General features: G+C 42.6%; 2 protein-coding genes across 3 annotated transcripts in view; one reads left to right on the top strand and one right to left on the bottom strand.

Annotated features, from left to right (window-relative positions):
• TTC3 (tetratricopeptide repeat domain 3) overlaps positions 1-10,171 on the bottom strand; it is a 102,729-nt gene extending 92,558 nt beyond the window's left edge. Inside the window, exon 1 of the mRNA XM_081086436.1 lies at positions 9,913-10,171. Within this exon, the coding sequence (XP_080942562.1) occupies positions 9,913-10,159 (247 nt within the window). The 5' untranslated portion in view covers positions 10,160-10,171. The remainder of the gene's footprint in view (positions 1-9,912) is intronic.
• On the top strand, positions 9,914-19,423 carry PIGP (phosphatidylinositol glycan anchor biosynthesis class P). 2 transcript variants are annotated; one of them, XM_081086445.1, is made up of 5 exons: positions 9,914-10,440; positions 10,893-10,991; positions 12,714-12,786; positions 15,384-15,502; positions 17,552-19,423. In XM_081086445.1, exons 2-5 carry the CDS (start codon positions 10,910-10,912, stop codon positions 17,680-17,682), a joined length of 405 nt encoding a protein of 134 aa, XP_080942571.1. In that variant the 5' UTR covers positions 9,914-10,440; positions 10,893-10,909; the 3' UTR covers positions 17,683-19,423. The 2 variants fall into 2 exon arrangements, with proteins under 2 accessions (XP_080942571.1, XP_080942572.1); XM_081086446.1 differs by having other exon boundaries at positions 10,186-10,692.
• Positions 19,424-20,687: the final 1,264 nt, after the last annotated feature.

Below are 20,687 nucleotides of genomic sequence, written 5' to 3'. Positions count from 1 at the left end.
TGTCATGGCATCGATTACAATACAATTAATGGGCTCACATCTGGCAGACTGAGCCACTGTGACATATCAGCCTGGCAGATCTCATCAATACCACACCCTACACCAACTATACCGTAATTACACCATTGGTGTAATTTTTATTTTCTATTTTGTTTTAACCAGAAAGACGATATGGCATAGTGGTTAAGAGCATGGACTCTGGAACCAGACTGCATGGGCTTGAACCTGGCTCTCCCATTCCCTCAGTGTGTGATCTTGAACAAGTTACTTGACCTCTCTGTGCTTCAGTTTCCTCACATATCAAATGCAGATAGCACTACTACCTGCCTGATTAACCAGTTAATGAATTTAAAGTGCTTAGGAGAGTACTTTAGCACACAGTAACTGCTATAAATACCAACTATCATTAACATTAATACTAGATGAGTCTTTTTTCTAACCCATTGTTTGGATGCTTCCAGCTAAATGGTCTACCTCAATTGCTAAGTCCAAAGAGCACTTTTCAGCTTACAACTTACTTGACGCTGTTGACCACTTCCTCCTTTTCAGAACTCTTCATCTGGACTCCAGAGACCATCTTCTGGTTCTCCTCCTATTCTTCTGGCTGCGCTTCCTCAGTCTCCATGGGCTCTTCTTCTCCATTCCCCGCCACCCAAATGTCAACTCTCTTTTCTTTTCATGCTTACCCTCTCCGTGGGTGATCTTACCCACCACACCCATGGCTTAACACAGCACTTTCTGAACTTCCATCATTTGCATAGCTTCACCATGATTTTTGCCATTTCCACATGCCACATGTATTTTTATTTACTTGATATTTCTTTTATTGGTCTCGCTTGGCCTAATTGATAATATCCATGATGTCATAGGTTTGATGTACAATGTATGCTTTTCATACACATTAAATTCCTAACTATTCAAAAAATTGTGTTCATTTATAACCAGTTTAGGTTATCTCATACTACGCAACAGCGGAGATGTCCAAATGCTCAAGCCGCTCAAAGCTCTCGAAGCCTGGGTTGTATCTCATGATTCCAGAACCTGTCAACTGCTAGTGGATTTAACCCAGATGTCCCACAAGCCTCTCAGATTCAATAAGTTGAGAGACAAACTTACCGTTTTCCTCAAAAATAAAGGAAACCAAGTTCTTTCCTCTTTCTGTATATCATCAGTTAATTGCTCTACCTGCCACCTGCTTACCCAAACCAGAAACCTGGGGGTCAATCTAGACTCCCCAGTTTCTTTCAACATTTCTACCCAACTGGCCACAAAGTCTTGTCATTTCTACTCCCCTAAGAAATCTAAAATTAGCACACATACCCCTCTTCATGCCCAGGGCTGCGCCTTAGTTGTAGCTTCATCTTTCTTCTTTGAACTGATTTCACAAGCAAGTCTCCTAACTGGTGACATGCCTGCAATCTTGGCATCCTCTAAAACTCTGATCATAACACCATTCAACAGCTTCTCTTCATCTTCAGAATAAAGTCCAAACTCACTAATGTAGCATAGAAGGTTTTCTGTGATCCTGTTCCTGCTTTTGTCTCCACTCACTGCATGACACTCACCTTACAAGCCAATCATACTCAGCAACTACCTGTCTTCCTAAACAAACCTTACGCTGCCCACCCAATGCCTCCCAGTCCTTAACACTAAATTCCAGGAAGCCTTTCCTGATCTTCTTGCTACCACCAAGTTTATTGCTGTACCTCTTCTCTGGAATCCTGGAGTACCCTGCCCATACCTCTGACAGCAGTTTTCACAGTTTGGTCATCACACATTTATCTCTGTAGGTTCACTATGGGTCCAGAGGGTAAACTGTGCCCTACCCATCTTGATTCCCTAGACTGTTTCCCAAATTTTTATTCACATTCCCCAAAGTAGAAAACTTTGCCAAATCACCTACCACCTGTACTGTAATTTATTTAATATTTTTTAAGAATAACTTCAATATAAACATGTTTTAATAGAAATTTTGATATCACTAAGAAATCTTAAGTTTGGTATGACAGAATATTTTTCTAGTACAAACTAAAATATTTGAATAAAATTAAATATTAAAGTAACTGACTTATTGACTCTATCACTACAAAAAAAAGTGGGTCCTAGTTTTTAAATATTTTTATTTTGCTGAGTTCATAGAAATAGGGAATATTCAAAGCCACCCTTACCCTGCAAAAAACAAAACCCTCTCGCTAGAACTAAACCTGGCAGTCAAGAGCTACATATAGTAATGCCAAGAACAGTAGTTGGATCAGGACACTGAGCTCTGGACCAGAAACAAAGTGAGGGAACCGAAAAGTGGTCCCACGAAAACTCCTCAACGCCAGTCAAAGCTGATATATAAATCCTATCAGAAGAAAAGCACCCCCCAACCAGACTCTCAAGAGTCCCAGAGAAAGATCAGCTAGGAGTTCATAATGGAAAATCACTAAATGCAGAAAGTTACAGTCCACCATGAGGGAACACAGCAGAAAAAAAAATAAGCAACAAATTTAGACCTCCTAAGTACATCAGACACTGGGATTGCCAATACAGTCTACAGAATATGTATGGATTCAAAAAACTGAACAAGAAACATTAGACCAAAGGAAAAAATAAAAGACTGGGTATATCTTAGAAAGAACTAAGTGAAACTTTTAGAAACTTAAAATATAGTTGTTAAAAGTAAGAGAAAAAAATGGGTGGGTTAAAGAAAAGATTAGACACAGTTGAAGAAAAAATTAATGATCTAGAAGACGTGCCTGGTGAAATTACCCAGCATTGTATATTCTGGAAAAGAAAGAAGGAAATAAAAATATGAGATAAAAAGTAAGTGATCTGCATACACTCGGATACATATATATTCAGTTAAATTTCCAGAACACATGCCTCAGAATATTCTACACCCCATGAAAGACAAAGTTCAGAATCAGAAAACATGGGTATATAAAAGAGGATAAATAAAGAGTAATCTCCATCGAGACTTAGAAGTGAAAGGTCATAACATCAAAGACAGAAAATCCAATGTAGCCAAAAGAAAAAGAACATTTTCTTCAAAGCTTAATAAGCAAAACTGGCAGCAGAACTTGCATGTAAAACATCTTCACTATGCAGACAGAAAATAAACTATCAATCTAGAAGTGTATATGCCTCAAAATTATCTCTCAGGAACAAGGGTAAATATAAGTAATTTTAGATAAAAGCTGGATTTAACCAAGATATCCCAGAGTTGACACCAAGAGATTGAACGAACTTCTTAGAAAATAGCAAAGACATAGTCTCAGTGAATTAAAAGAGAAATCCAGAACTATTTTCTTTATAAGAGAAACATAAAATATAAAGATATTTTTTAAAGTGACAGTGAAACAAAGGAAAAGAATATTCTGTAAATTATCACCAAAAGAAAGGTGGGATAGACAAGACATTAGGCATGGAGAGGATCACAACATATTTCCACTAGGAAAGTAATAAGCTTGCATGTATCTCATCAAATAGCCTCAAAATACAGAAAAAGAAAAAGTGTTAGGACTACAAGAAGTCTATTAGAATAGTGGACACTGCAACACATCTCTCTCAATTAGGTCAAACAAACAAAAATTAACAGGCAGTCTGAACAACACAATTTACCAGCTTGACCAAGTGGATACATAACAATTAGTATACATACTCTTCACAGGTACACACAGAATAAAATTCACTATGTACAAGACCATAAAGCAAGGGCAAACAATTTTTTAAGACAAAATGCACATTATGTTCTCTAACAACAATTAAGAAATGAGTAAAAAGAAAAAATGTTAATGTAAATAAGTTTGAAAATTTAAAAACATGTAAGTCAAAGAAGAAATCAAAATGAACATCTAAAAAATGCTTAGATTTGAAAGTTAATTAAAACACTATAAATCAAATCATGTTAGATAAAGCAAAAATGACCTTTGAAAAGTTTATGGCTTTATATGCTTATACTGGGAAAAAGGAATAACTAAAAATTAATAAGCATGCAATTTAAGTTAAAAAAATAATGTAAAAATAAACCCAAAGGAAGAAAATAAATAAATAAGAAAAGATATCAATGAACTAAAAAAACAAAAACATAATAGAAAGGACTACTTAGGCCAAAAATTATTCCTCTGCCAAGATTAATCAAATTAATTAATCTACTTGATTAATTAGTTTTTGCAAGACTAATCAAGAAAAAAAAAGAGTAGTCGCACACAAATAACAATCACAATAAGGGAACACAATCACAGATAAAATAGATTTAAGACAGTAACGTGAACTTGATGCCAATAAACTTGAAATTTTTGTTGAAAGGTCAAATTTCTAAAACTTACTAAATTGACTAAGGGAAACACCTAATTTCAACTGCTAATTTCTACTAAATTATTAACATCTGCAATTCTTTCACAAAGAAAACATTCGCTCTGACAGTTAAATTCCGCTAAACTTTCAAGAGACAAATCACTCCATTCAAACTGTCTCAGGAAAGAGAAAAAGACCTACTCTCTAACTGGTATAAGGCATGTGTAACCTTAATATCAAAGTCAGACTGGACAGTCAATAAAGAACAATGGCAGGTGATTTCATTCATAAGACAAATACAAAAATCCCAAGTAAAGTATTAGCAAGCTCTATCTAGTAGTTTGCAAAAAGACAATTCACCAACAACAATTTGGGTTTACCTCAGGAAGGAATGTAAGAATTAAGAATTTTAAAATGTGTTAAGTGGAATCCACTACATGTAACACATTAAAGGAGAAAAAACTCAAGATATTCTCAACAGATGCAGAAAACCATGTGACAAAATCACAAAGACTTCCCTAACTTAAAGAGTATCTACAAAAATTCATAACATTGTTTTTAATGGAGAAGCATTCCCTTAAAAGTCAGGAACAAGACTTTTATGTCCACTATAATCACTTCTAATGAACAACCATAATCACTTCCACTAAACATAAATCTAAAAGCATGCCAGCATATTAAGACAAGAAAAACAAAAGGGAAAATTGAAAGAACTCAGACTCACTCTTTGTAAATGATATAATTATCCACATAGAAACCCAAAAGAATTACATAAAATATTAGAAACAAATAGATGACTAAAGATCAATATTTTAAAATCCATTAACTCTCCATTTACCAACAATAAACAGAAAATAGAATCTTAAAAAAAACAAGTTTAAAATAGCAAACAAACCTACTAGAAACATCGAAATCAACATTTAAAAACTGTTAGATGTGCCCTGACCGGTTTGGCTCAGTGGATAGAGCGTCGGCCTGCGGACTCAAGGGTCCCAGGTTCGATTCTGGTCAGGGGCATGTACCTTGGTTGCTGGCCACATCCCCAGTAGGGGGTGTGCAGGAGGCAGCTGATCGATGCTTTTCTCTCATCGATGTTTCTAACTCTCTATCCCTCTCCCTTCCTCTCTGTAAAAAATCAATAAAATATATTTTTTAAAAAACAACTGTTAGATGTGTATGGAGAAAATTACAAAACTCTATTAAAAGACATTTAAAACCTAAATACATAGAAATACCACGTTCTCAGACAGGAAGGTTCAAAATCTTAAAGATTTCAATTCTCCCCCGAACTTATTTAATCAATTCCAATTCATTCCCAAAGAATGTTTCATGTCAGGTAACAAACTGATTCTTAAAACAAGAACAAAGATCCAACAGCTGAGACTCAAGCCCCACCCCCCGCCCCGCCCTCAATTATCAAGATTTCTGGTTACGCTATAGCATTAGAAATTAAGACAGTGGTATCAACTCAGACATACACAAGTGGACAAGCGGCACAGAAAGGTTAGCCAGAAACAAAGCCATGCATATAGAGAGTAAACATGAGAAGGAGGTGGTTCAGGGTATCTCTGGTGAACAGAGAATCATTTCAATAGATGATCAGAGGACAACTGTAGCCACTTGGGGGGGAGAGGGGTGAAATGAGCATTACTGCCTCACACCATACACAAAAATCAATACAGATGGGTTATGAAGTTAAATGTGAAAGGCATCATTTTAAAACTTCTAGAAAGGAACACAGGAGAATGTCTCTCCAATCCCAGGGCTAATGGAAAGTTTCCAATTAGACTACATTAAAACTAAGAACTTCTGTTCACCAAAACAAAAACATCAAGAGTTAAAAGATAGGTCACAGAAGGAATTTACAGTGCATATAATCAATAAAGGACCGGTGTTACAGCTTATTAGTTTTTAAAAGTCAACCCAATAGAAAAATGGGTAAAAAATATGCCAGGTATTTCACAACAGTAAAACAAAGGTTTGTAAACATGAAAAGAAAACTCATTAATAATCAAAGAAATACAAATTAAAACCACAATGATACATCACTTCATACCCATTTGATTGGCAAATATTAAGAAGTCTGATGATAACAAGTGTGATATAGATCAACTAGAACTCTTACACACTGCTAGTCAAAGTATATAATTTGACAAACTGCTGGCCAAAGTATAAGGTAATACAACCACTTCAGAAAACAATTTGGTATCACTTTGTAAAGTCCGATATTCATGACCCATAACCCACAATTCCACTTCTACCAGATAGCTTATCACAGTGGTGTCCACCCCTTTTTTATTCACAAACCATCAAAATGCCTTTAAAAATTACATACTCTTCATAGTTTAAGAAGACAATGAAAATGTTTTGCCTAAATTTAAGTGAACTTCTGGAGTATCAGTGACATTTTAAAATAAAAGTGAAATATCACTGGTTTAAACTGTATTATAATTACTGCAGCAAAGTTAATAAAAATACTAACTATATACAGTGACAATTACACATAAAAAGTTAAAATTTTTTGGAATGCAGCTCCTAAGGAGATGGGAAGTGCCTGCTTTGAAAGACGCTTCCCCTAACACTAAACACTGTATTTTAAATTATCCCTTTTTTCTGTGTAGTTTTCCCACTTGGGGTAATGCTCTAGGCAGATTCCATGTGGGTGAGTGGTACTGTGAAAAGAAAGGGGGGAAACCAGAACCAGAAGGAGGCCACGGGGATAAGCCTTAGGCATTACCAATTTCAGGAAGTACATATGAAACCTGACCTATAAGTTGATTCATAAACATCACTTGTGCCCAAGTCCTCCCTAGAAAATCATCATCATTCCCTGGGCGGCATATACCCAGCGAGAAAATTAGAGAAATTCTTGCAATTGTGTCCTAGAATATATGTACAAGAACCTTCATTAATAGCAAAACCTAGAACCAAAACGCCCATCAACCAAAGAATGCATACACTGTGTTATATTCGCCCATGGAATATTGCACAGTAAAGAAAAATGACAATTTAAATCTATACTTGTTTTGAGAGAAATAAGCAAGTCCAAGAAAAACTGTATCCAGTATTCCTTTTTTTAAAAAACCCCAAAACAACAGATACCATACATTGACGGATGTATACATATCTGATAAAATTATTTTTTAAGAAGCAATGAATGACACAATTCAGAAGATAAGTCACTCTGGAGGTGAGCACATTCAATACAGGTTATTTTGTGTGTGTGTTTGTTTTTTTTTGGAATGAGTGGTGGATCTATGTGTTCATTTTATTATTTTGCCTCACAAGTTAAATAGGTTATATATATTCTGAATGTATCAAATATTACATTAAATAAAGAAAAAAAGATTTTTAAAAACAATTCATCATATGAAAAAAAGTTAAATCACCTCACCTGCCACTAGAGAGGTACATGATGGAAATTATTACCTTTATATCAACCATAGGAACTGACATACATTAGGTACAAAATAAATGTTTATTGCAATTAATCTTATGAGGATCAAGTTAGATAAAGACTGAGCCAGTTAGCTGCTTGAGATAAACCTGGTTAGAGCAGAAGCCAAATTTAGCCGCAAGCTAAAGTTATAAGGTAGCTGGTCATTAAAGAGAAGGCAGAAATGTAAATAAAAGTTAGCAAGGATGTGAGAAAATGAGCACCCTCACTCAATACCAGTGAGAGTCACAATTAGAACCACCATTTTGAGAGCTTCTGTGATTTTTGGTTAAGTTGAAAATGCACATATTACTACCAAGGACTAGGTGTATTTCCCGGAGAAATTTCCAAATGTGTGCACAAGCATACAAGCACAAAGATGTTTATTGTGGGTTTGTTTTTAAGAGTAAAAAACCAGAAACAACCTCAAAGTCCATCAACAGAGAAATGGATAAATAATGGTATATTCATACAATGGTTTTCTATGCCAGCAATTAAAATGAACAAACCAAAGATAACTCAAATTTCCAATTTATTTTTTTATAAATATCAAAAGGTAATGCTGATTGTAAGAAAGCAAGTTGCAAAAAGATACATTTTCTTCATACCATTAAAGTTTAAAAACACACTATATTATTGCTTATGGATTCACCGTGATCCAAGTATACTGGTAAAATACTATGCAAGGGAATGATATTCACAAACCTAAACATGGTGGCTACCTCTACGGAAGGAAGGGGAGGAAATGAGACCATCTCCAATACCTACAATTTTAGTTCTTTAAAAAAACGAATCTAAAGTAAATTTGGCAAAATTATTACATCTGTAAATCTGAGTCAAGGATTGGTTAGACACCCTCCCTTAGTATTGCATATATGAAATATACCAGAAATTAAAAAGGAAAATTAGGCAAGAGTAAGACAATCAAGCAAATGAACACCAAAACGCAGCCCTAGAGCAGAGAGCAGGCACCTTTCTTTGCACAAGAGGAGTAGTTGGGTCCCTAATGGATTTTAAGTTTCTTTCTCTGCATATCCTGATAATAAATCCCATTCCCCTTAGAATAAAAATGCCAATTTCTTGTAATAATAATAATAAAGTCCTAGCTAGAGCTGGAACAATGAGAAAATTGCTCCCAGAGGAGGAGAAGGAGTACAATCTGAAAACGTCCACCTGGTTGCCCTCGCCAGGATGTCGGGCAGAATGGAGAAAGCGAATGTACGTGAACGGCATCAACACTGCGTGAGCCGTTCGCTATTAGCGAGACCGCCAGGGCCCGCTAGACGTTACTGATTTTGCAAATACTGATAAAAGCCTGCAATCCAAGCAGGGCTCTGGGGGTGTAGGGCGCCTCTGGAAAAGGCACGCATGGTAGCGCCGGAATCCACCTACGCCTCCGCTTCATTCCGGGGCGCGGGCCCCCCTGGTGAATGGGCGGCCTCGACGCGGGAGATGCCGTCAGCAACACGCAGCAGCTGGCGGGGCGCAGCAGTCCCCCCGCCCCGTTAGCTCCGGGGGTGGGGGAGGCTCCGCAGAGGCGTCAGAGAGGGGAGGGCTCAGGGGACGGGGAGGGCTCAGGGGACGCGAGGGGCCCGCCCCAACTGGAAAACAGGTGGCGCAGACACGGGAAACACAAAACACGGAGGACGAGGCGTGCACGAACGTTCCCGCACACCGCACACCGCACACCGGCCACGCACTCCACAGGACCCAGGCGCACGCCGCGCACGGGGACACGCGAGGACGCACACCCGGGCGAAGGATGCTGCAGGCGGGGGTCGCGCACCCCCCGGAGAGGGGCAGTGACACCAAGTGGGGTCACCCAACCGGCCGGGGGCGCCCGCGCCGTCGCTGGGAAGAACCCGCCCGGACCCCAAAGAGCTGGAGGCGACCCACGGGCGCGTGCCTGCGCGCTGCGGCCGGAGAACCCCTCGCCGAGCAGCGGTGTCGCCCTCAAGACGAGGGTGCGCGGGCGGCCAGGGGATGCGCACACACGGGGGCCACTCCCACCCTCGCACAGATGCCCGAGGGGCCCACGCTGGCAGAAGGGGGACACCAGACAAAAGGGACACACCCACTGGGGCCGACAAAGGCGGCCACACCCCCAGCGCACCGGCACCCCAGCCCACGCACCCCATCCCACGCAGACACGCCGCGGGCACCCCAGCGAGCGACGCGCACACACCCACACTCACCACACACCCACGGAGAGGACCTGGCGGGCCGCTCTTCCCGGGCATCTCGGCTTCTGTGCGACACGGTGGCACATCCAGGAGCCCTGCCGCGCGCCAGCGGTGCACTCACCCGGGCCCGCCGACCGCAAGCCTCGGTCGCGGGCCGCCGACGCCACCGCTGCCGCCTGCGGCCCTCCACGTCAGCCAGCGCGAGCGGCAGCTGGCAGCGGCGCGGGCGGCAGCGCGTCACGTGGGCGGCAGCGCACATGCGCAGTCGCTCCGCCCCGCCCCCTCCTCGGCGGCGGCGGCGGGCGAGCGATCCCGCGGGACCCCGCGCTCGCGAGCTCCGGCCGGACCAAGTTCGCGGTGCGCCTGCGCCCGGACGGGAGGCGCCCTCGCCCCTCGGCTCCTCGCTCGGCTTCTCCTCTCTCGCCGCTGCGGCTGCCGGGCCGGCGCTTGCGCAGGGGACTCCTCGCTGAGTGGCCGCGCTGTTGGGAGGGGCCTGAGTGGGCGCCGGAAGGAGCCCAGGTCGAGGACCACCTTGACCTCGTACGTGGAACAGTAGCCAACCTCCCCCCACGCCCCCGAGGGCGGATGCTGGGACCTGGGCGCCGCGGCCCGGACCCGGGGAGGCCGCGCCCTGCCCAGCTCTCCCCTCTCCGCAGAGAGGCGAAGCCTGCAATTGCAGGGGGGCCTTCAAATCCACCCCCTCTCCGGCCCCGAGCTCCACCGAAGGCTGTGCGCGTGCTGGCGAGTGTGCGCGTGTGCACGCGAGGTCTGGCAGCCGCTGTGCGCGTGCAGGTCAGGCGTGGGTGCTGGTGAGCGCGCGTGCAAGCGGGCGTGTGTTGGGGGTGTGTGCGCAGCACAGCCGTTCGCAGCGGTTTAGGCTGGAGGGAAAACACTGCAGAGGCTGCGCCCGTGGCCCGTGGCAGAGCGATGAGGTTATGACAGCCCAGTGCGGGGAGCACATCCCTGATGGTGATTGTGTTTCCTTCCCACAGATTGTCTCCAAGGGAAAATGGTGGAAAATTCACCGTCGCCGTTGCCAGAAAGAGCGATTTATGGCTTTGTTCTTTTCTTAAGCTCCCAATTTGGCTTCAGTAAGTACTTTCCCGATGGATGGCCACGGCCTTGCTCTGGTGTTCAAGGTCAAGGAAATGACTGCCTTTGTTATTAGAGTGCGCACACGAACTGTGATTCTTCCTACCTATGCCTCTTTTTAAGAAAACCTGAAGGGGACTCATGTTGGTTCAGAGGGTTCTGTGAGCCAGGTAGTAGCCGGAAAGGTTTAATCTCAAGCGCTGTTCATACGGCACCAGGGAGGATTGCCCAGTGGATAGAACCTGGGGCCTGTGGTCATGGCCTGGTGGACAAGACAAGTACATCTACACTTAACACTCAGCGTGGTGCGTGCCATGGGAGCCCAGGGAGAGACATGGAACAGAGTAGGAAGTCAGTTTGCCTTCTTCCCAGCCACAAGGAGGAGGGACGTGGGAAGGCCGTGGCTGAGGCTGTGGCCGTGGCTCCTGTGCTGCTGTGGCAGCTGGGGAGTGAAGGGAATGAATGAGGCTGGAGGAGTCAGGTGCGTTTCTATCCTGGGTCTCCCTCAATCCCTGTGAGATCCCATTGCACAGGTTAGAGAAACTGGTGCTCACAGAGTCAGAAGGAGTTGAGAATTATGAGGGGACAAGAGGGAGAGAATTGGGGGTACTCATAATCCAACTTTTTGGAATTTTGTGGGAACGAGGAAGGTGGGGGGTGTGAACCTTAACTGCATCAGCCAAGCTGTTGGGTGGGGAAGTCGATGGAGTGAAGTTATAACTTGGGTTCAAAGCTTGGGTCTTCCGCGGATTAGCTGTGTGGCCTGAGACCATTTCCTTCACTTCTTTGAGACTTCAGGTTCTTCAGGTGTAAAAAAATAGTGACTGTTTATTCTGTGCTTATCATTCCCAAGACAATCCTGTAGGGTGGATGTTGTTATTGAAACAAAAAGCTCTACTGATGAGAATACTGAGACACACAGTCCGTAAAAAATAGAGCTAGAGCCCCACCTGGGGTGGCTCAGTGGATAGAGCGTTGGACTGAAGACTGAAGGGTCCCAGGTTCGATTCCAGTCAAGGGCACATGCCCAGGCTGCGGGCTCAGGAGACAGCCGGTCAATGATTCTTATCACTGATGTTTCTATCTCTCTCTTCCTCTCCCTTCCTCTCTGAATCAATAAAAAAACATATATTAAAAAAAAAAAAATAGAGCTAGAATGTGAACCCAGACACCGGGTGGACTTCACTTTGCTGCCTCTCATGGCCTGTTGGAGCCCCTCTTGTCAGAGAATCTGTGCTCCCACCGGGAATCGAACCATGACCTTCTGGTTCATAGGTCTACGCTCCACCACTGAGCCACGCCAGCTGGGTTCCTGTCACTTTTTTACCACAATAAAAAGATATAAGGTAATTGTAATAACAAGAGTGATGCAAATAAGGAGCTAGGACAGGGGTCCTCAAACTACAGCCCGCGGGCCACATGCAAATACAAATATTGTATTTGTTCCTGTTTTTTTTTTTACTTCAAAATAAGATATGTGCAGTGTGCATAGGAATTTGTTCATGGTTTTTTTTCTAAACTATAGTCCGGCCCTCCAATGGTCTGAGGGACCGTGAACTGGCCCCTGTTTAAAAAGTTTGAGGACCCCCGAGCTAGGAGAACGGAAAGGAGGGAACACTCATTTCTGAGTGGATCAGGGAGGCTTGACGGGAGCTTTTTGTTTCATGTGACCCTCGGGAGATGAGATGCAAGCTCACTGGCCTTTTCTCGCCTCCTTACAGTCCTGTACCTCGTGTGGGCTTTTGTTCCCGAGTCTTGGCTGAACGCCTTAAGCTTGACCTATTGGCCTCAAAAGTAAGTTTAATATGTTGCTTAAATAAAATAAGAGTATATTAATGCTGTTTTGAAGGATCAGATTTTTTGTAAAGACTACTCAAATCTTAAATACTCTTTTAAGATCCATAAATAGCCAAATAGAAATGTAAAGCTTTTTAAAGGTCATTATTGATAAGTCTCCAATTAAAAATGATGTGTTGAATGCATGTTTGTCTTCCTTTCCTCCCAACACCTTGCTAAAGTAACTCTGTAGGGAAAAAAAGATATTTTTTAAGGTAACGAATAATGGGATAGCAAGTAAAAAGTATCAACAAAATTTTAGAGTTGTACATAGGTGAGCGGTAACTGACTTAGTTTCCACTTTTTCACATTGCTGAAGTAGAGAAGCCAGCAAGAATAGCTGTGCCCTAGAATTCCAGAAAGGCTAGAAATTGGACATACAGATATCTCTTTAACGTGGTCATTCTGGATTGAGCTGAAAACAGTGTTTAAGGCGCACAAGACCCCCAATCCCCTCCTCATCCCTTAAGGCAGGGAGACTGGCCCTCCCTCCCCTGCAGAAGACAGTTTTACTCTCTGAAACGTTGAGTAAGAGTCTGTAAGACATTAGGTCTGATCCTGCGAATGAGGCACCTTATCTCTCACTTATGTACAACTAAGGACAGGGACGAGAATGGAAATCATTGCATTGCTGAGTAATAAGACACCCAAGCACCTTTCCTCACTAGACTCCCGGGCTTGTGGCTGCCAGGCCTATACCGCCTTGCTCCTCAGGAGGCGCTTCCCTAAGGAAGCGGACCAGCTTAGGGGAAAGCATCTGTAATCTCTGACATTTGGCGGTCCCCCAGTGAAATGGCTTGGTCTCCTGCAGTGAGACTCGCCAGTTTGCCATCCTGGCCCACATACACACGGGGCTTCCAATAACCTTGTTAGTACTTCATTTTTCATTTTAACTTACCATTTTATAAAAGCCTCTAAAATGAAATACAAAAGAAAAAAAGGGAACTTGAAGGAAAGGAGCTAATGGAAGGAACAGAAGAAAATCACCATGAAACAAGAATAGAATAGGAATGTTTAAGGAATTACTACTGTTTCTGGAAATATCTATATATACATAAAAGGCTAATATGCTAAGTGTTCGACCATCCAACCAGTTGCTATGACGTGCTCTGACCACCAGGGGGCAGACGCTCAACGCAGGAGTTGCTGTGATGCGCACTGGCCATTTACAGAGAAAAGGCACCACAGACCTGGTGCCCACAAAGCAACACTTGGCTTCCCCCAAGTGGGACACAGGCCCTGCCATCACCCTGGAGCGACACCCCTCCAAATCACAGCTGACACTGCCGAGATCCCATGGCACAAAATGCGGCCCACAGCCCAGCCCAGCCCAGAAACGGTGGCTGTGGGCACTGGGTAGGTAGTGACATCACCTAGCAACGCCTGGCTTCCTCTCCCTAGCAACTAGCCTCCTTGCAGTTTCTTCAGCCCAGGAATACAACTTGCTTTATAGCCAGGTGAAAGCATTTTACACTTTATCCAAATGTCTGTGAAGCATTTTCCCATGCCTCATCTCATTTGATCCTCACAGAAGTCCTGGAGTAGGTAGATAGGAGACTCTGTGGAATCCTATTTTCTTTTCATTAGCCGGAAAATGGAGATTTACAAAGCTTAGAAACTTGACCCGATTGAAAAGAAGTAAGAAATGGTGGACCTTGAAAATGACTTCAGGTTTTCTCACTGCGCAGATATAGTCAAACACTGCTGCAGTTAAATATTTTACCCTTTGTTCACCCTGCGTGATCTACAATAATAATCTGCTTTGTGTTGATATAAACTGCTGTGTTGCTGACAATTACCTGAAAGAGAAGTTGGGGTGTTTCACTGGGCTGGAAAAAGTTTAGCTACATCAGAAAGCAGGTCTAACTAAACAAGTTTATTTTTTATCTATAAGAGGCTAAGTTGACTCGTGCATGCGCAATACATGTAACACTCTTGTGGTGCCAATCACATGCGTGTGTTTTGATCTGTCATTGTCGATCTTGAATTTGGTTGACACTTCTATTATAGAGAAAGGGCAAGCAGCGATATTAAAATATTTCTTCTAATTAATGTCCTTTCAGTGTGCATGAATTTGTGCACCAGGCCACTAGTGTATATATAACAGCCAAAATTGAAATTTTAATTGATGGGTCAGAGATAAACCAAAGGTAATATCCAGAAAGTAGAAAAAAGACAGCAAATGGAAAAAAATAAGGAAAATATAACAGGGTGAAAAAATCTTAACTCTTAGAAGTTCCAGAAAGGGAAAACAGTAAGAGAAAATGACTAAAGAAACAGTGCCCCCAGTTCAGACCTGCAGTGACTTGATGTGCTTGCTCAGCTGCATTGAGAGGCATATTGGAGCCCTTCCTGTCAGAGAATCTGGGGGTTGAGTACTGATGGGAGCATGGAACATAAGCAGACAGACAAAAAGATGGCCAGCCTCGTAACTATTTGTCTTTTAGGTACCTGTTTTACTTTAAATTTTAAAAGTTATGGTAACTTACTGATGGACTCATAAGAAGAATAGCTTTTGGGGAAGTCTGTTACCTACTGAATTTTCTCATCTGCAGGTACTGGGCAGTTGCATTGCCCGTCTACCTCCTCATTACTATAGTAATCGGGTATGTACTCCTATTTGGAGTAAACATGATGAGCACCTCGCCACTCAACTCCATTCATACAGTCACAGGTAAATTTATACCAATGGGATGTGCTGGGGGACGGAGGACTGGGCTCTTAGTGCTTTTATCAAGAAAAGCAACCAAGAACAGGCTGCAAAAATGACACCTCGGCGTACCAACTCGGAAGACATAATGCAGAGTTATACCAGAGGCAGGTTTACGTGGGAAATAAGTTCTGATGAATACCCTGTTCATAGCACTAGGCAGCAGTGCATTTGCCCATAAAAACCACAAGTCTATAACATGTTCCTTGACAGCTCTGTTGGCAGGAACTTCCTTTATCCTTGACAGGCAGTGTTGATGGAGGGGTGCACAAAGGCCCATGCAGAGCTTGTCCAGGAGGAGGGATTTGGGGGGGCGGTCCTCAGGACCCCTGTGTACACCTGACCACAATAAGGGGTAGACAAGCCATGGCATGCTTTTGCAGTTTTATTTTTTAAAGTTCTTTTTTTCAAATCTAAAGATTAAAATAGGAAGACTCCTAAGCTTGCTTATATTCTAAAATGTAAAGTATTTTTTAAGTTTCAGGTATGATTTTTTAACTTTTAAAGCCTTTTTGTGTATGAGCCTATACAATGTATTCTGCAAATCAATTATAGTTTTTTTGGTTTTGTTTTTAATATATATTTTTATTGATTTCAGAGAGGGAGAGAGAAATAGAAACATCAGTGATGAGAGGGAATCATTGATTGGCTGCCTCCTGCACACCCCACACTGGGGATTGAGCGTGCAACCTGGGCATGTGCCCTTGACGGAATTGAACCTGGGACCCTGCAGTCCACAGGCCAACGCTCTATCCACTGAGCAACACCGGCTAGGGCAGTTATAATTTTTTATATTTCTTTTTTAAAATATATTTTTATTAATTTCAGAGAGGGAAGGTAAGGGGTGAGATAGAAACATCAATGATGAGAGAGAATCATTGACTGGCTGCCTCCTGCATGCCCCACACTGGGTGGGGATCGAGCCCACAACCTGGGCATGTGCCCTGACCAAGAATCGAATCATGACCTCGTGGTTCACAGATTGATGCTTCTTTTCTGGTAACCTACTGTATTCCCTGCATTCTTGACTGGAATCACAGCAAACAGACAATTTGTGCAGAAGGGAGAGAGTGTTAAGTTTATATGAATTATTGTACCAAATGACTTAATAGTTTTCAGGTGATTTAAATATATTTCTCAGCCTGAATAGGATTCTATTCCTATGAAAAATGTGCAAATGGGACTTTAACACATCATTGTACTGATGAATGAAATATTACTTTCTTACCCAAGTTAGAGATGCAAAAAAGTACTTTGCTAGCCCTAGCCGGTTTGGGTCAGTGGATAAAGCTCAACCTTCAGACTGAAAGGTCCCAGGTTCAATTCCGGTCAAGGGCACATGCCTGGGTTGCAGGCTCAATCCCCAGTAGGGGGTGTGCAGGAGGCAGCTGATCAATGATTCTCTCATCATTGATGTTTCTATCTCTCTCTCCCTCTCCCTTCCTCTTTGAAATCAATCTATATAATAAAAACCTAAACGACCATTACAGTGGAACGACAAGAACAAATGGTTGCTATGATGCACAGTGACCACCAGGGGGCAGCTCCTGCATTGAGTGTCTGCACTCCCTGGTGGTCAGTGCACTCCCTCAGGGGGAGCTCTGTTCAGCCAGAAGCCGGGCTCATGGCTGGCAAGGGAGGGGGCAGTGGAGGGAGCCTCTCCTGCCTCCACTGCAGTGCTAAGGAGCAGTGAGCAGGGTGGTGGTAAGGAGCAAGGGGTCCTGGACTACAAGAGGGATGTCCAACTGCCGGCTTAGGCCTGGACTGCGAGAGGGCACAGGCTGGGCTGAGGGACCACCTCTAGTAAAAGTATATTTTTTAAAAAAAAGTTCTTTGCTAATTTCTAGTCTAATTGGGGACATTGCTTCTAAAGAGAGCATTCAAGTAATCTTTTAATGACATTTAAACGTATTTTTCATTATCCAAGCATTAGCCTAGTCAGTTATGTAGTGGGTCTCCATTAAGACGGTAGAAGAACTCATTGGGTAATGAGAGCCTTTTGTCCTCTTGCAGATAACTACGCTAAAAATCAGCAGCAGAAGAAATACCAGGAAGAGGCCATCCCAGCATTAAGAGATATTCCTATTAGCGAAGTAAATCAGATGTTCTTTCTGACTGCCAAAGAATCTTACACCAAAAACTGAATTGTGTATACACTACCATCAAACATTTATTACAAGTTTTGGCATCATAATTTTGACCATAATTATCTCTCTTATTAATACCCAGTATTGAAATATTTTGAAAAATGTAAGTTGAACTTATCTTAGATTAAGGTCCATTAATATTGTAAAAGTTCTCAAATATTAGTTACTAAGGGACAGAATAAATAAAACATTGATCACTACCATATAGCAGGTGTTTTAACAAATAAGTATCAGTAGAAGCAGGAAGTCCCTCCAGAGTCATTCATGTTGTCACTTTCAGGGAGCAATTGTGTCTTTCTCACTGTTTATTCTAGAGCCCAGAATGCAGACTCCAGTTGGGGGGAAGGGTTTATCTACTGTGTGTCCTTGCCATCAGATTCATGTGTAAGATGCAAATATTTATTGATTGAGTACTCACATGGATCAGTTATTTCTCTGGGCAGTGGGATGTTGCAATGAGATTCTCAAAGAGCCTACATTTTAGAGGCAGATGGAAATAGACCAAGCAAATAAAGAAGGAAATGAGTGCTGTGCAGAGAATTAAGATAGTACAGTTTCTAGAAAGTGGCTGCTTTAGATCCAGTGGTCAAGTAGGCTGCTCAGTTAGAGGCAGTTGAGGCTGAGATTTGATTGGTGAAACCAAGAGCCAGTCATATGAAGATTGGTGAGGCAGAGAGAGCTTTCAAGTAGCGAGAGCACTGACTTTCAGGTGGGAGGGAGCTGGTATTCTGGGACCTCAGCACTTTGCATAACTCCTCTCCATAATAAAATATCTGTCTCAGGCTAGTTCTGCAGTAGTACCCAAGCTTTACTTTTACAGATCATAGTCACGGAGAGTCACATGGCCAGGGCTGGATGACACCAGCCCGACTCAGTGACTCAAATGTCGCATTGCACCCTAGTCAGCCAGGATGGCCCACTTGAGTTATAAAGCCTATTTACCTGGCTCCCAAATATTAGAAGCAGCTGAGTCAACCTGCGTCAGCTGCTGAGGCCCCATCCAGCCCTCTGACTGGTTTCTCAGTTAATGCACCGTGGACTGGCATGTTCTGGGAGCCACAACCAGGCTCTCTTCCCTAAATCTGGTAAGAGGAAGCTGTGCCTGCAGATCTAGAGACTTGGCCCAACCAGTGGCATGCACAGAGATGGCGGTGGGTGGGCTGCAACCTGGGAGGTCGGGCAGATAGCAGACAACTCAGGGTGCAGCCAGTCACCTTTGCCCATTTCCACCCATCTGATAGTCACATCTCCCCTGAGTATAAGGAACATGGGGTGGAGAGAATGGTTGAGGTGTCTTCCCCAAGAAGGCAGAAGGTTTCAGTCACTGAGGCAAAAACATGAGAAGAGAGATGATTGTTCCCTTACACCGGCCTCTTCGGTTGTCTGCATTCCCCAGTTTTAAATAATTAGTACAGCGAACATCTTTTGTGGATAAAAATCATCTGTATGATGCCCGGCCGGTGTAGCTCAGTGGTTCAGTGTTGACCCATGACCAGGAGATCAAGGTTTGATTCCCGGCCAGGGCACATGCCTGGGTTGTGGGCCCAATCCCCAGTAAATCCATGCTAAATCTCTCACCTGTCTTTATAGATCCTATTAGTTCTGTTTCCCTGAGTCATCCTTGGCCCCTTGTTCCTAACACAGAGGACCTAGTTATATAGTTGGTGAATGAAAAAAAGTTCAAAGGCTCATATCTGGAATCATCAGAAGTGTTACAATTCAATTGTTTTGAAGATGTAATGAGAGAGATGTGTACACTTTTCATATTTTAAGGAGTCAAATCATTGAAGGACCTAAGTAATCAGAATTATCACTGGAGATCTTGTAACAACCTTAAATTACTAGAAAGCCATCATTATTTGCTTTCTACTTTCAAATTTTGATGTCTTTTAAGATTTTTTTTTGAGGTTACTAAAGTTTGTGAAACTAGTCCAATAGCCACTCCAGACCAAATTCCCCATCAGCATCTAACGTGAAGATTAAATTTAATGTGTGAAAGATAGATGACCTGCTACAGGATCAAAAGGCAGTTAGAAATAATGGCCCTGGTCACAAAGACACACAAATCAAAGAATTGTCGGCCCAGGACAGAGATTCTATCAGTGATGAATCTGTCGTTTCACTTGACTGCTGATCCAGTACAATTATGGGAAAACTAACAGAAATGACCTGAGTGAGCAAACAGACTGGGGCCATTTGTTTCTTAAGTGAAATTTCCAGGCACCCAACCTCAGCCTTTGCTTTTCCATCACCACTGCGTGGCAGTTGGCAGAGAGAGGTGACCTTTACTTAACCTTGGGAATAACTCTACCCGTTTCTGGTCGAAATAAGGAATGTATGTCAATGCCTATTGGCCATCCAATTGCAGGAGTTATTGGGTGTTTTTGGTCTCAGTCAATGATGTCTTTGCCTTTTTGAACTTTATTTTACAAAATAAATATCTTTCTTAGGTCATCTTGACAGTTAGAACAGGCCACACACCTGGTACAGATGCATGACAAATTTAAAAGTAACTTTGATCTGTTTTGTTTTGGTTTGGGTTGTTTTTTAACTCAAACATTCATCTGACTGAAGATAGAGAAATAACCAGGTTTCAATCTACTTTCATTCCTTTAGGTATTTAAAAAATGCTTATTGCTGTCAGCAACCCAAGAGATAAGTGGCTCCAAAACAAATCTTAAATCAAGCACTGCTTCCAGACTTAACCCCTTCCCCCCCAAACATACCTGTGTAGTCATTTGTTCAAAGATCTGACATAAATAAAATCAGATCAGATATCCAATCCCTCAAAGAAAATGGTTTCAGTGAAGGTAGATCCCAAAACTTGCCCTCGTTTTCACCTCTCCATCCATCCTTAGCAGGACCTTCTTGTCACCAATAGACTAGTGCATTGGGCTAAGTCAGATGTTCCCCGTTGGATAAATCATGAAAATGCCATGAGCCAAACAACTTGGGTGATTGAAAGGTATTGATCAGTCCATCAACCACCAATTCTATGGATC

The sequence above is a fragment of the Myotis nattereri genome (genome assembly GCF_964212035.1).
Source record: "Myotis nattereri genome assembly, chromosome: 3".
Classification (NCBI taxonomy): domain Eukaryota; kingdom Metazoa; phylum Chordata; class Mammalia; order Chiroptera; family Vespertilionidae; genus Myotis; species Myotis nattereri.
This window is presented reverse-complemented; position numbering and strand designations above follow the sequence as displayed.

Bases quoted from the DNA above. Each gene is read 5' to 3' on its own strand.
- PIGP (XM_081086445.1), top strand. From the start codon at position 10,910: ATGGTGGAAAATTCACCGTCGCCGTTGCCAGAAAGAGCGATTTATGGC. The intron at 10,992-12,713 runs GTAAGTACTTTC...GCCTCCTTACAG, and splicing joins AAGCTCCCAATTTGGCTTCA to TCCTGTACCTCGTGTGGGCT. The intron at 15,503-17,551 runs GTAAATTTATAC...GTCCTCTTGCAG, and splicing joins CTCCATTCATACAGTCACAG to ATAACTACGCTAAAAATCAG.